The 16662-nt window shown below is 40.5% G+C and overlaps 1 protein-coding gene across 1 annotated transcript in view; it reads right to left on the bottom strand.

The window, feature by feature from the left end:
• Positions 1 to 16662, bottom strand: part of prmt3 (protein arginine methyltransferase 3) — a 58071-nt gene that overhangs the window by 35587 nt on the left and 5822 nt on the right. The window contains exons 9-10 of the mRNA XM_083995917.1: positions 15993 to 16114; positions 12517 to 12616 (exon numbers count right to left, since the gene is read on the bottom strand). Of these exons, the coding sequence (XP_083852043.1) occupies positions 12517 to 12616; positions 15993 to 16114 (222 nt within the window). The remainder of the gene's footprint in view (positions 1 to 12516; positions 12617 to 15992; positions 16115 to 16662) is intronic.

Genomic DNA, 16662 nt, shown 5'->3' with positions numbered 1-16662 from the left:
ACCTCTACGTCAACATGCCTCCTCTATACTAGTCTATGGTCAGATTGCTCCAAATTAGCATAAACATATCCCAGACACTGCTGTAATAGATTTTAGTGTGTTATTGCTTCAAGTGTATATGGTGCAGGTTTTCAATATCGGCCTAATTTCCATTTTAAAGCCATGCAAATGAAAAGGCAGCGCAACAGCGATGTAATTTGCAGTATAGCTACAAGGTTATCAGAAGCAGTGGCTCTTCTCAAACCAAGGACATCCTGTGCTTTTAAGATATGTCACGATGATTTCCACATGGCCTGCAGAATACAAAGGATGCATGAAGAATGTGCATGTACCAATAATTGTCATTGTTTGTTTAATTTCATGGTCCCAAATTTGAATTCTGGTATTTTTGGTTTTTTAGCATCACATCTTTACTAGCAATAAACAGATGGCACAGATGTACAGACAGCAGTGCAGCAGCAATGTATGCACCAACTATGTGTGTGTGTGTGTGTGTATTTGCTGTTACAGCTTTTAGATCAGTGTTTTTCAACCTTGGGGTCGGGACCCCATGTGGGGTCGCCTGTAATTCAAATGGGGTCACCTGAAATGTCTAGTAATTTATTTTTAAAAATTACTGATTTTTTTTAACTGATTATTATTCTTTTTAGAATTATGATTAAAAACACCATTCTCATTTCTCGAATATAAATCGAGTTCAAATAAAAAGCAGCATAGGAAAATATCGGAGCTGGCGCAACTTGATTGACAGGTTGGATGTCAAAATGGGGTCACGAGCAAGAAATAATAAATACACTGGACTTTGCTCTCTGTCGATTGGACCATTCTGTGACTTTGTGACATGTCAGGCTACAAGATGAGACTGTTGTTCACTCATGATGGACAAATATGGACACATGTGCAAACACACACGTAATCTATATGTACTGTCTAGAGCTAGACTGCAGCTCTATGTGCTACCTACTGCTGTAACATGTTATGTCAAAATGTCATAAGTAAAAGAATGTTATATCAAAATGTAAAAAAGAAAAAACAAACAAAAATATTATGATATGATCTGCATACTACCTATTGCTGTAACATGTTATGTCAAATGTCATAAGTAAAAGAATGTTATATCAAAATGTAAAAAAGCAAAAACAAAAGAAAAAGATTATGATATGATCTGATTATGAAAAAGATTTTATTCTGTGGGTAATGGGGGCGGGACTAGATAAGCTTTTGCTTCTCCCGCTTTCCCTTTCGGCCATGTGTATTGTATTATTTGAACTAAGATGAAGTGTGATGATGATTATTTAAATGGACATGCCCGAAATAAACAAATTGATTGATTGATTGATTGAGCCATAAAAGGTTGGGAACCACTGTTCTAGATGATCTCAGAACTCACCAGGAACACAGTGCATTATTTTCTTCTAGTTATAAGTCCTGTCTCTACACTAATGCACTGGAGTGTCAGCATATACAGTGCTGCTTGAAAGTTTGTGAACCCATTGAGTATTATAGATTTCTCTTATTTTATCGTCACCAGTTTTGATATATGAAATGTCAGGTTTATGTTCTATCCATCCATTCCATGTACTTGTATTGAGGGAACTGTGTGAGTAGCCAGCAAACGACGTGAAACATGGAATCAGAGTATACGCAAAACTAAGTGAACCCCAGCTCCATTGGTAAAATCAAAAGACATAGATGAAACACATGTGGGTGCTAAAGTAATAAATCAAGCAGACCAATGAAATAAGATGTCCTTTGGAAAGGTTTTGAGCAACACTGATAAAAAGAGAGGCAAAACAACCAAACCACTGTCGTGCCAATCACCGCAACTCTGCCCAGAAGTGGATCGCCATCAAAACTTTCACCAAGAAGCACTAGAAAAGTAATAAATGAGGTAAAGGCTGGCCCACACATCATCTCCAGAAAGCTGCAGACCTCTCTGGCAGCATATGGGATAAATATATATGCATCAACAATCAAGCGAAAAATGAATAGACACGGCATGCATGGGAGAGTTGCTAGAAGGAAGCCTCTGTTCTCAAGAAAGAACAAAGTTGCCCGTTTAAACTTTGCCAGAGAGCACTTGGACAAACCAGAGGCTTTCAGGACATCCATTCTCTGGACAGATGAGTCCAAAATTGAATTATTATTATTATAAAAAAATATAAATATAATTATTCATTTTGAATTATAATAATTATTCATTGTGTGAATTATTTGGCCACAATCACAGGCACGTTTGGAGGGCTCACAAACTTTCCAGCAGCACTCTGCCTCAACTTGTGCCAGCCAGAAATGTATGCATATTGCAATCTTTGCTGCTCCTATGAATCTTGTGTTTGCTAACCTCTAGTGAAGCACCGATGTATCTGCTGAACATCGGTATCGGCCAATATTTGCATCATTGACTGACATCGGCCATCTGGAAATACTGATGGCAGTGGCCGATGTTCATCTGTTCAGTGGCATATTGTGCTGACTCGGAGGAGAAGCCTGTTTTTATTTCTCTTTTTTGGGGGGATGTGACTCTGCTGAGATGCAATGTAATGTTCATGTTAAATTTGGTGAAGTGAATGAAAATGTCGGTTGTGTGGGTGTAATGAAGACTACCTGGTTTCCTTTACACAACAGAGTGATAATATGCAGAGAAAAACATCAGTACCAGCATAGGCCATCGGCCAAATTGTTATTTTGAACATCGGTATAGGCCCCAAATTTCACAAATGGAGCATCCTTACGAACATCCATTGCTTGAACTTCTCTACCCTTAACTGAAGCAGCGTAGTATCATGATATGTGTGCGGCAATATAGTTTCAATTCAATTCAATACTGACACCAAGTAGTGATCTTATATAATATACTGTGAACTGCAGATACAGATTGAAGTTTTTGGCTCTAGAACTCTATAGTACATTTTATGTGTTGTCTGTCTTGACATTTCCATTTTGCAAGAATAAAAATAATATCTTATATATCTTACTAAAATTAATGTTGACAAAGTTTTCCTTTAAGGACATCATTTTAAGTTATAGCAATAATAATTTAAAAAATCTAAATGAATTGTAACAAACTACAGTGTATCACATTGTTATTGTAATACTGATAATATTGCAAAATGGTTAAAGGGATAGTTCAACATTTTTGAAAATTGGCCCATCGCCATGATCCCCCTAGTAATAGCAGTAGGTTCGTTACCTTTAATTGTTGGTCCAAACTGCTTTTAGATCGGGGGAGAAGAATACCGAGCGGCGCAGCTACACTACGGAGGCTAATGGAATTTCTTGGTTTTGCTCATCAAACTCAGCAAATACACAACCAAAAAACTCAAAAACGCTGTGGTGGACAAGTTGTGACCTGCACATTTACCACGCTATGAGATAATAGCGGAAAGTTAAGAGAAGTGAAGCAAATACTCGGAACTACTTTCTTCAGTGAACCACTGGTCGGAGGGACACAGTGTGCGCACCTCAGCCAGTGCCGAAGTATACGGACGTATCTGCAGTAAACAGGCGCTTTTGAAATCACTCCGCCGAGCAGCCGTCTAGAGTGTAAAGTCCGACTTTGCCTCTAAAACAACTCCATCTCGCAACTTTCCGCTATTATCTCATAGCGTGGTGAATGTGCAGGTCACAACTTGTCCATCACAGCGTATTTGAGTTTTTTGGTTGTGTATTTGCTGAGTTTGATGAGCAAAACCAAGAAATTCCATTAGCCTCCGTAGTGTAGCTGCGCCGCTCGGTATTCTTCTCCCCCGATCTAAAAGCAGCTTGGACCAACAATTAAAGGTAACGAACCTACTGCTATTACTAGGGGGATCATGGCGATGGGCCAATTTTCAAAAATGTTGAACTATCCCTTTAAAGTGTTTATCTAAATACCATTGAACAAATGAATGCATAAAGAGAGGACAACCTAATTAAATGTCTTGTTTTACAGGCTGCTGGTAGCTATTGAAAGTACCGCCTAATCTGATATTTAATGTAGGTGCAACTCATATCTGCGTGCATGAATTAACCATTTAAATTTGGCGAAAGGCACCTTTACATTAAAGCTCATTTGGTTTGGTCAAAAACTCAGGCGGCAACATAAAACATTATTTGCCTTTGTGTGTCTTTGTGATATAAGAAGTTATAGCTGTGAATTCACACATAAAATCCTAATACACTTGTATTTGGTGGTGTACTTGTCCAAGCATTCATGGGCCGTTATTAAATTCATCATTTTGAAGGAACAAGGAGGCCATTTCTCTCCACAACAATGTCATCTGAGTGATGCAGGATTATGGGTTTGGGTTTATGAGGATGTCTGTTTGAGGGATGCATCAGGTCGTCAGGTTCACGTTGTGTATGCCGCAAAGCTACGCAAACCAGAGAACACTCACTTCACTTTGGTTGTTTTCCAGAAATAAAAAAATGCTTTTTGAGCAGAAACAGTATTTTTTTACTGATACAAATAACATTGTTGCTTTTATTATACCACTACTGCTTCACTGGGCATGAAGGAAGAGAAAGAGATGCATGGTGTACTAACATGCAACGCGGATTCATCTTTCTGATGGATTGTGTGGATTGACACATTTATAAAAATGTAAGCCTATGTGACATGAGTGATGGATGACGGATGAATGAAAAGAAATACTTAGGGAATCTCTGTGTCTCTGTCTGAATCTCTCCGTCAGAAGGAAACATGTTTCGTGTGTGGAAATTTAAAGACAACTTACGTGAAAATCTAAATAAATCTATGTGATTATCTACACGGTACACTACACACAGCCAGGTACTGTGATAACAATTCAACACAGCAACAAAAAAGCCAACAAATCAACGAACGGGACAAGTTAAAGGGATACGCCAACATTTTTTTTTTTTAGTGTCTTGCCTCACTCCCGAGTCAATGACAAGCAGATAGACACCATCCTTTCGACTGTGCGTGCAGTAACAAGGGAGATAAGGGCATCGCCCATAATTAGCTTAGCTCAAACGCTGGAAGAGTATAGGTAGTGTTAGCCTGCCTCATACCCCAGCCGAAATCAGCAGTCAGAAGCTGATTTCATTTTAGCTCTAAACTCTGTAAATATATCACTTTTTTATCGACATTTCAAACATTTTTAGGCGAGAAAGTAGCCGTTTAGATCAGCAGTGTGTCGTTAATTTGTCTAAATACCAGCTGTTTACAATTTTGTTCGGAGGAATTCGGTGCTACTCAAGCTAGCCGTTGTGACCAACGCACTTCCAGTTACTTTCACAAAATAAAACACCTGTTGCACTTTACATACAGAAAACCATGACGATAGAATTTGTGCTTTTACTTTGAAAGAGGAAGCTAACCTACCCTCGATGTAGCTAGCTTGAACCAAAATAAACCGTCTTTTCTTGAACCCTCTGTTTTGACCGATCTCGTCCCGTTACCGGCATTTGACCGCTCAAGATGCCTTACCGGAGAGTTTTGTCTGCTCTGAGACGAAGATCGGTCTGTTTAGAGTTGCTGAAGAGTGTCTCTGATTACTTTAGGTGGAGGCAGGCTAACACTACCTATGCACTACGGGCGATACGCGCTCTCCCTTGTTACTGGCATGGCCTAGGGAGTGAGGCAAGACACGGAAAAAAAAAATGTTGGCGTATCCATGCACCAGAAGTTTTGTTACAGGGGCAGCTGGTTGAAAACACTTCCTGGAGTGTTTGAAGGTGCTAGGGAAGTAAGTACAGCCAATAAATCCTCATTAGAGGATGGACACACCTGTGGCGCTGTCACTGTGTATGTGTGCGTGTGTGTGTGGGCGTGCATCTATTTTGCTTCATTTGAGTCTCTGTCTATCTGTGTGTGTCTATCTGAGAAAGAGAGAGAGAGAGATTGTGTGTGTGTGTGTGACTGACAGTCAGTCAGACTGAAGGACAGGATGACTGATGACTACCACCCTCTTCTTGGGCAGGTGAAGCTCCCAGCACTGATAATGAGGCTAAAGAGGAAAGGCTGCCATTAATTTGAGTTCACAACACTACCACACACATTGTTATGGACCGTGTGTGTGTCTATATATTCCTGGGCCACTGACACTTGTTTTGTAGTCAAACCATGTTCCCCCCTCCAGGTAAAATATCAGAGACGTGGGCACAAAGAAAATGTTCCACAGCTGAGAAACTGAACAAGTTGAACGAAACAGACTGATCCACGGTCAATTACCACAACTTAATAAGAAGTTGAACTGTTCAAGGATACAGGCCTTTGCCTCTGCCAAGACTGTCATCAGAAATATATGATGCAGAGTCAGCATTTACAGCAAATGACTTAATATTCCTTCAAGGAATATTGAAACAGGATATATTGAAATAAAAACAGAGAACAGGCTGATAAAATCTACAGGGCTGATGAAGAGTTCATGTGGTCGGAACTGCCTACTATACCACTATAACTGTGTTGTGTTAATTCAGCACTTAAAGACTACGATGACCTGGACGACTGAGAACCTACGCAGATATTTCCACATATCTAGCAACCATGAAGACAAAGTTGACATTTTATTTTACTATAGAGAGCCTAAGCGGAAGCAGGAAGTAACGGCGCCATGGGACCTCAACTCGGAAAAACTCGCCATTCAAATGAATGAGACTGAAAATTTTATTTCGTGATCCGATTGAATTGCGCCATGAGAAAAAAATATGTCCTCTACCTGTTTAAAACATCACGTTTCATCCCGAGAAATCAGCCGTTTATCGTAAAACGGCAACAGAAGAATGTATTTTGTGTAAAGACCGCTCTACGGACTACAGATCTGTGTCCCACAGAAAATACGTCACCAACTGACACGGGAAAGGAAAGGGCGGCATTTGGTGTGTGACGTCACCTACGCGACTTGTAGTCTTTCTGCTTACAGATTCTTCTGAATTTTATTCTACAATAGCTTTACAACAAACGGCTGATTTCTCGGGATGAAACGTGATGTTTTAAACAGGTAGAGGACATATTTTTTTCTCATGGCACAATTCAAACGGATCACGAAATAAAATTTTCAGTCTCATTCATTTGAATGGCGAGTTTTTCCGAGTTGAGGTCCCATGGTGACCGTTACTTCCTGCTTCCGCTTAGGCTCTCTATATACTGTATATTTTTCTTCAGCAAGGGATATTGCATGATTTCAAAACTGATAGCACATCTGCCATGTCTCTCTGCATTAGATTGTTTGGGGCTCTTCCTGGTACATAGTTCAATGTAATTTTCTTCTCTAATTTCACCTTAAAATGATTGTTAAACTTGAAAAAACAAAGGAACTGGTAGTCCACGGGGACCGTCATAAACATTGAACACTTTAACACAACAAAAAATCACCCTGTCTTGTTTTTTGCATATTGTCTGAAGCTCATAGGCAGAAGTGGTAGTTTAGGCACAACAGCTGAAACATGCCAGAAAGTAAATGTAATAAAAAAAAAGCTGTTTTCTACAGAGTTAAAAAGTGAAGTTAGAAAACAACAGCTCACCACTGCTCCTGTCAGAGTACAGCTCTGCATAGGAAACACTCCTGAATTATTTCTTTCTATCCAGACACCATTACAGTTGTTGGGTTGATCTAACAGATATCAAATCATCTGCATTATTACAGTCATCCACATTTGGAAATTCAATTCTACCAAATAGACTCAGAAATACAGATTATATCAGTGGTAGCTATTTGTGTCCTGGTTTATGTATTCAGAATGCACTTGAAACACAAAGCACTGGATGCAGATAAAGTAAAGTTATTGTCTTGTTTGTGCTTCATCTCTAGCAGGTGACTTTCAGAGCTCATTTTTAGGCTTCAGTTTTTCATGCTGACTTGTAACTCTTAGTTTGTTGAAGCCAACTCTCCCCTGTCGACTCTCATGTCCGTTATTGTATGAATGTGCCATTAAACACTATCAAGCTAGCAGGCCCATCACCTGTGATTGATCTCAGAGTGACAATCTTTATTTAGCCTTTGGGGAGCTCGGCCCTGCTCCTCCCCATCAGCCCCCCCCCAACCCCACCCCCACCAGTCTCTTATCTGCTCCGGACTGTTTGTTTTTTGGTGGTGTGCTGAGAGAGACCGATCAATGTTGTGAGTTATGAAATGACAGTGGTTCTGCTAAAGGCAGTCTCTCAAACACTGCCACAGCAGACACTCATTTGCCCTCTTCTCCTCCTCCACCAGCGCCACCACAGATACACCACATTCATCACCCAACTCTGTCTATTAGCCCTGTAACCACCGTCTGTCTGCTCGCTCCAACAACTCTGACAGCTGGACATCACTGACATTATCCTTTCTTTCTCTTCCAAAACAGCTTTTAATTATCAGGTAAGTAACTTGGTACTTAAAAATTGGACAAAAAACAAACAACAAAAAAAAATGTTTTAGATCATTGATAGAGCTACAATATTCTAGTATAGGATAATTACAGCTTCTTTTAAAAACACAAATCTGTTGTGCCATCATTTCTGACATCTGTTATTTATGAAATTATTTCATTACATAAAATAGTAATACAGACGTCCAAGTAATGACAAAACAATTTCATTTTCCTTTAATTGTCGGTGCAAGCTATTTTTAGAACGGCAGAGCAGAGCCGTGAGCTGCTCAGAGCTACGCTACGGAAGCTAATGGGATTTCTTGGTTTCCCTCATGAAACTCATCAAATACACAATCCAACAACTCCAAAACGCACTCGTGGACAAGTTGTGACCTGCACATTCACTACGCTGTGAGATAATAACAGAACGTTACGAGACAGAGTTGTTTTTGAGGTAAATTCATGCAAAACCGCTGATGCGCGTTCCTGTCTGGTGCAGTTTTTCGGTAAGCGGTCTCTGCATTTGCCTCGAAAACAACTCTGTCTCGTAACGTTACGTTATTATCTCATAGCGTGGTGAATGTGCAGGTCAAGAGAGACACACAAGAGAGGGTAAATTATTAGGCTAGCTTAAAACAACTTCAAGGCTGTCTTGTTTTAAACGCTTCATGACAGCTAAAGCTAGCAATCCCTGTTTTAGCCACTAAGAGCACTATGTAGCCCTGGTGATGAACGTGTACATCTCTAATGTAAACACCTCAAAGCCGATCGGCTCTTTAGTTATACTGCATTGGTTCACAGTCCCTCTTCAGAGCCCTAAACATTTTTCACTGGATGCCTTGCACTCAATACAGAACAACTTTTGTAACCACAATAAATGTAACAATAAATGACTGTAGCTGTTAAGTGTAGGAGCGGTGCATTTCTCTGCCAGTGAGCCCAAGGCTTGATCCACAGAGCATTGATTTGAAGGCATATTAATTCTACAAATTTCAGATTAATTACACTGTTCAGTGACAGACTCACTAGACTGTTACACTACAGCTTCTAACTACTAACCATCTTGAGTGTGAAAACTACTTTCCCTTTCATCGTATCAATCCTATGTTCCCATCAACAACAAAGCATGCAGTGTCTATGCACAGACTAATCTATTCTTAGTTACAGAATTCCCCCTTTGCATCCCTGGCATTGCTTTGACCCAATTAGGCCAATCTCTGGTGGCCATAGCAAGCTTCCAATCTGTGTTAGTGTGTGTGTGTGCGTGTATTTTGAGCAGGGTCAGATGAGACCAGAGGCGTGTATTGCAGCCATGTCAGGCGAGGCATTAAACCTTGATCAAAGTCATAAAGATGCAGCATTTATTTTGATGCTGTTTCACTTGCATTACTGGCCAAATTTACACTTGAAAAAGACAAGGATGCTTGGCCATAATGCAAGGAGGAGCTAACCAACTAGGCCAAGATGAATCAAAATGACTAAAGTTGGTACCATAATAAAAGAGAGTGTAGTTAAACACTTTTAAGAGTTTTAGAGAAACTGTTGTATCTTATTACAGATCAGCAAAACAAACCTGCACTGCAGCTGACCTTTCTCCATCATGTTGTCAGTAACCATGATAAGTTGAGATGCCAGTTTTCTACACCACAGCGGGGCACAGCAATCAAAGTTGTTTACCATACGCAGGACTTGCCTGAAGCTCTTCGTCTCCCTGTGGCTGCTCCTTCTCGTTCCAGTGCACCCAGTAATATTTAAAAACTGATCTACGGCTGTGTTGAGCCATTTTAGATGAACAGCCGCTGTCTGTGCTAATGTCAGATACGTTGCGCTTCCTGTGACTGCTTCACAATAAAAGCCAGCTGCAGCAGGAGATGTTCAGATTCCATTTGCATCTACTTATAACAGCTGTGATACAGCTGCGAGAGAGTTACTAGTGAATGGTGAAGCTTAATGTATATCAATAAGATAAACTCTCTAATAGCATAAGCAAAAATATATCTTGTAACAAGAATGGGACTCGATTGTTACAGATAATACATACCTTTAAAGGCATCTTAAATGGTCTTTTTCACATGTATAAAGCAATTTCACGAATGCTAGATAGCCCACATTATGGCTAGAAAAGTTAGCTTTGAAGATTAAATTGAAATGGAGCAGGAGGGATGAAATGTTGTTCTTATAAAATACATCTGAAGCCAAATTATAAACATTTAATAAAGAGTTTTAAAAAACACTCAGCGGCTAATTAGGAATCCATATTATATCCCCTTACTACACTAACTGAAATTAGTAACTGCATATCAATATTCTATAAATATTTTAAGCGGATTTTTTTTTATAAGTAATACATTCAATGATGTGCAAATTTCACAAAGAAGAGGGAATACGTGAAAACCTAACCCAGCGTCAGTGACCTTTATGACTATCTGTAGCAAAAATTTTTAAAAGTCACATACGAGAGTGATGACATCTCCAGGGTCCCTCTGAGGTAATAAGACACTACCTGGCTATAGAACGAAACCATTAAACTTTAATACAGTCTAACGCCATTTGCTCAATAGCTAGAAAGTCTACTCCGGTGACAACTGTCATTTTTCCATTTTATACAGGCAGATTGGAGGGCAGCTTCTGAAGTCCTGGCCACTCTGAGAAATGTCTGCCATCTCCACTGTGATGAGAAGTGACTGGAGGATTCTTAGATTTATTAGCGCTCTGTGAGCCGGTGTCATCAGAGATTACGTCCCCTATCCTTCACCGTTCCACTGGCACATCACCCGCCGAATTTCAATTTCCCTGGTAAGAGGATGGGAAGGCTCTGGCTGGCGACCCCTGCTCATGACCCTGGGGTTTCACGATGGATGGTGGAGGTGGAGGGGGGACAGATACGGGATGCTCATGAATTAAGGATGACTTCAGTGGTGCGTTCAACTTTGGCCGTCCCGCCTGTATCGCCACAGAGAATCTCCCTGATAAATGGGCATCAAGGGGAAGGAAGACTGCTCTTCCTGGTTTGGTATTCAGAGGAGCTCATGGTCAAGTTTAGCCGCGTTTAAGCCATGTTTTAAACATGCATCGCTGCTGCTGGCACCTTGGGTCCCGCGCGCTCATTGGGAGGTAAAGGACCAATTTGAGGTTGAGTTGAGCAGCTACCTTTTGAGTTTATGTGCTTCACACATGTGTTCACAAAGTTCTACTTCTGGACAGTAAATAAGCTTTTGAGATTCATATCACATGTGGAAGCTCACTTGTTGGCCTCAGAACAGACCAAATGGCAGGTGCATACGGTATGCAGACAAAACCAGTAGTTTCCAAATTAAATGCATAAATATTTATAGTACAAGAAAGATGATAGATAAGAAAAAAAAATATTATCTCCATCAACAAGCTTTTAAAAAAAGACCTTCTTGAGAGTGGAGCAGTATGGTATTGGTTTGCTGTGGTATATTGACAATCCTCAATAAACTAAATGCAAACAGCTTTGGCTACGCATTGAGCTAAATTGAACAGAAATGTATAATAGATACATCTCTTATAGACATTTTGACTTGTCACTATATGTTTAATATATAAAGTCATATATGTGCCATTGGTTGTGCTGGTGTGTTATTTCTGGTGATGATAAGTAAATCCTTACTGGGTGTCACGATGAGGCCGTTATATTGGTTAACAAGTATGTTGTGTGTCCCATGTCCAGGCGCTAGTGATTTGTCACTATTACCAACTTTCCACTTTGCACAACTTATTTCAGACACTTTTTATACACACCACCTCTTTCAAACTGGTCGTATTGATTCATTTATCTGCTGCTTTAGTTTTGCACAGTTACTAATCTGACAGTGCCATTAAAAACCATGAGTGATAAACACTGGTGGAAGTGGTTTGACTCTAATACAAGCTGTCCACAGCAGTCATGCCATGAAATGCATTTGAACAAGCAACTGTAACAGGTCCAGACATCAAGTGCATACATTCCTGCTAGACAAAACTAAACTGAATTCTAGGGACCTAAGATATATGAACTCATATTAAAATATGTTTCCCTTGTGACTCCTGAAGTTTAAACTCACATTTCACTCACAGGAGATGTCTCATATTCTCAGCCATCATGTTTGATTGGACCTAAACTTGTATGATTTTTTAAGGACTAGAAGGTTTTGACCCCTCCCACATTCTGCTACATTATGTATATGTGCGTCAATCTGTTTTACATCTACTGACCATCCATTCTGAGATGATGATGTCCACCTTCTCCACTGGGAGGTTGATGTCCTCTATGCGGCCTTTGATCAGAGTGATCTTGTCCTCCAACTGGTTGGACCTGTGGAGGAACAATGCAAGAGTCACCCAACATCCAACAAACAAGTGCCTCAAGAGAGCGCCTGAACCAATTATGGCAACACTTGCATATTGTGACATTATAAAGTTGATATGGTGAATCTGTCACAAACAGTTGCACACTTACACATAGAACAGGCAAAGAGCACCATTCACAAATTGAAATCATTTTCTGATTTAGGTCCAATAGCCACAGTCCCTTTGGCTTTGTTCTGCTCTCTACCTAGCAGCAACTTCTGAGGCTGAAAAATGAGGCCATCACTGAGGTACCAAAGATCCTCCTCCCACGTTGAAACGCCCAACTTTGCAAGAGATAAACATGTGTACGGTCTTTTACAAAACAATGGTTTTGGTCTCCAAGGTTAATTTCCTCCATGAAATGACATGACAACTGATTTTTTATATAATTAATTTAATTTTTATCACCTGTGTGTGACATCCCAGAGGCTACATCCATCTTTACCTATAGTCTATGCTCTCTACCCACTCCTGAAAGATGGTTTTGCCATTCATTTCTCTATAGTGATTACCAGCTGGTTGTCGGCTGGTAAAATGCACAAAGAGCAGCCTGCAGCTTCAAATGCTGCACACGGTAAACAACAGAAACGAGCTGCTATACCTGCTGTAGAGCTACAGGAACCACACTGCCACGTCATAAAACTTCCACATCAAGTGTCGTCATTTGACCTCTTATAAAAATACAGATGCATTGTGGCTTAAGTCATTCAAGATAAGGTGACAAGTCAACTGACAAGAACAGGAGTGTCACATTAAAGCACACACAACTTGACAAAATGGACGATGTAGACTTCATCTCTAGACAATCTAAACTGTGCAACAATCAATTTCTCTGCATTTTTGATAGTTTCCCAACTCAGCATCTTCATTGCTGCGTGTATCTCCAGTCTTTCCTGAGCTGTGCAGGGAGAGTGAGAGTGTGTGTGTGTGGGTGGGTAGGTGGGGTGGGGGGGACTGTAACTGTAGGCCTGCAGAGGTGTCAGACCCAGGTACGAACTATAAGATCAGTGCTGCTCTTTAAATGATCCTTCCTCTCAGACCGGCCAGTCTGAGTATCAATCTCTGTGAATATTCCATTATCATGACAGCTAATGTTACCGAGGACAGAACAATTACTCACAGCGGCCCAGAGTGCATTTCTGTAGCAGCGATCCTTATCTTGAACTGTCTCTCCCCTCTCTGCTGCACTGCTAACGCTGCTATCACCTCCTCCCAGAATCCAGCAGCACCCCCCCCCCCCCCTCCTCCCCAACACCGCTCGCTCACAACACCCCCACCCACACCTCCTCCACCTTTCACAAGAGGGAAACACTGTAATCTCATTATTGGGGTAATTTAGAGGACAATGTCAGGACTCTGGGGAGAGAGTTAGTGTCTGTGCGGCTTTGTGTGTGTGAGAAAGAGAGAGGGAGAGAGAGAGGTGGGAGGAGAGGTTATACATTTCATCAGAGAGAACAAGTCTGTGCAAAACATCGAAGTCGTTTGATGGTTAATTTAGATTTTTGTCATACACATTACGTTTTTTTTTTCTTCATTTGGATATTTGTCCTCTCAAGTTTTCCAGAATTACAAAGATTCTCAATAACTGCCGAACTATAGGCATGTTTGGACTGAGTTTTTCTCAGGACATGGTTTAATTATGTACTGTCTTTAATTAAGAACAAAAAAAAGTACCGATAAACAGATTGAAAAGCTAAGATCAGTTCGCAAGATGGCTCAATGTTCATTATGTATACAAATTGCAATGGCTAGGTTTTCTTATGTGTAAAAAAAAGTCGGTCGTTCTTCAGTTCTTGGAAGATTTGGATGGTTTTCACATGAAACTAAAATTAATTAATTTACAGACAGACTTACAGAATTTACAGACCTCTGTATTAAATGCCAAATATTGTGTGGCTTGTAGACATTAATCCAGTGTTTTTCAATCTTTGGGTCGGGACCCCACATGGGGTCGCCTGGAATTCAAATGGGGTCGCCTGAAATTTCTAAATGACTGATGAAAATATGTTTTTAACTAATTATTATTCTTTTTTAAATAATGATTAAAAACATCACACACAATCTTAAACAACTGTATTCTAAACTTTCACTTTCTCAAAAATGAATCAAGCTCATATAAAATGTGGTCACGAGCCAAAAAAGGTTGGGAATCACTGCGTTATTCACTCTACTGAGAAAGTTGATGAAAGTTTAATATTGATGATCTGATATTTTGTTTGTCTTTAGTTCCTAGTACCATTAAAAGTTAGATTTCACGCATCTAAATTAAATATTATCTATTTTCTTTTCCGCTTCGGTGTCACAATTTAAAGCTTTCTATTGGATAATCCATCAATCCCAGGGCCGTTAAAAAAAAGTATTTAGACATTATCCATTAAGGAAGTGACTGTGAAGGAAGGAAGTCACATTCAGCTTTTCATTTAAACTTCGGCTACGGAGAGGAGACAGGAGATGGATGCTGCTGCCCAACCAACAGGAGCCACTTTAATTACAATCCAGATATTAACATCAAGACGAAGTGACGGGCACACACGTGTGTACACACACACACACAAAGAAGAGCTCTAAAATCACAACCCGAAACAACACTAGATTTAAAAACAGTGCAAGTTTCTTTGCGTGTGCGTTTTGCGTGTGGGAGGTAGAGGTTACAACATCTTCCCTTTAGCTGAATCTTCACCGCTGGCGGACCTGCGACGCAGCCTGCATGCCAACACACACTCCTACAGCGAGTCAGTGGGCTGTAAAATTAAAACGTCCTTTTCCTTCAGCAAACCCTGTTGTTTTGCTTATACAACATTCTCTTACATAACAGTAATAATAGCAGGCATAATGGCCCCTAACTCAAAAAATTCATTTCAGAGGCAGGGGAGTGATGGAGGAAGAGGCTGCAGGTAGGCGAGGGCACACCGGAGGCTCTGGTGGAGGTAAATGGACACCACTGTGGAGAAGCAGCTGCTGGAAAACTGGAAATGCACAGCACCTGAAATTGGACTGATGAGTGTATTAAAAGGTACCAATAGGGGGTCACCTACTTGTGTGTGTGTGTGTGTGTGTGTTTATGTGAGTACTGCAGGGAAGAAGAAGCGAGGGGTGAATGGGTCAGACTGCAGGTGTAAATTATGTGCATTACGGCCGTACAACTGACAGCAGTTCTATTGAAGTCAACCAGCTGCAACAAATAAAAGGTGGCTCGAGGTCACGCAGACCTCCACTCCCACAATCCCCTGCTGCACATGAGGGGAAGAGGAACCCGCCTGACGCCCGCCCCTGCTGTGATGATCGCAGCCTTGGTCATGTGACTGACAGGTGGAGCTGAAACAGCGGATGGCGTGTCTCACCTGACTATGTCCATGGCTTGATAGATGATTTCTGATTGGTCGACCGCTATAACCTTCTTGGCCCCGGCTCTGGCGGCGAACATGGACAGAATGCCTGTCCCGCAGCCCACATCCAGCACAACCTGCAGGGCGGGAGGGAAATTTGTTGTGGTCATTAGGGAGTTAACACTGATGAAAACTGAAACTTCAACAGATGCATGTCAGATTTCAGGGTTTGAAAATGCTCCCATGAGCCGGAGCAGGAATTAAACATGTGAGTGGGATATCTGACCCCCTGTTATTATACATTTACATTTCCTTCAATTTTAGTGTTTAGTGTCAACAGTAGGCTGCATTCAAAATCAGGATCAGAATCAGAAATGCTTTTATTGCCGTAAAGCAGTAAAAGTCTGTTTACAACACAAGGAGCTTGGCGTGGTGTCAGGTGCAGACACAAAAGGTACGAAAAATAGTAAAATGTAGTGATAAAATTAAAATTTAAATAAAATAAAATAAAAATAGAATAAATGAAAAATATTCTAGCGCAAAAAAATGCATATACTATACACAATTTAGGGTTTATAAAAAACAGAATAGGATAAAGATAAATCTGTACAGAATACAGAAAAGAAAAAAGAAAGGATTCATGCTCCGTCTAGGAAGCTGTTGTATAAAGCAGGACTCAGCTACA

This window comes from Trachurus trachurus (assembly GCF_905171665.1).
Source record: "Trachurus trachurus genome assembly, chromosome: 3".
Lineage (NCBI taxonomy): Eukaryota > Metazoa > Chordata > Actinopteri > Carangiformes > Carangidae > Trachurus > Trachurus trachurus.
The sequence above is the reverse complement of the archived record's forward strand: the minus strand, read 5'-3'. Positions and strand labels throughout refer to the sequence as shown.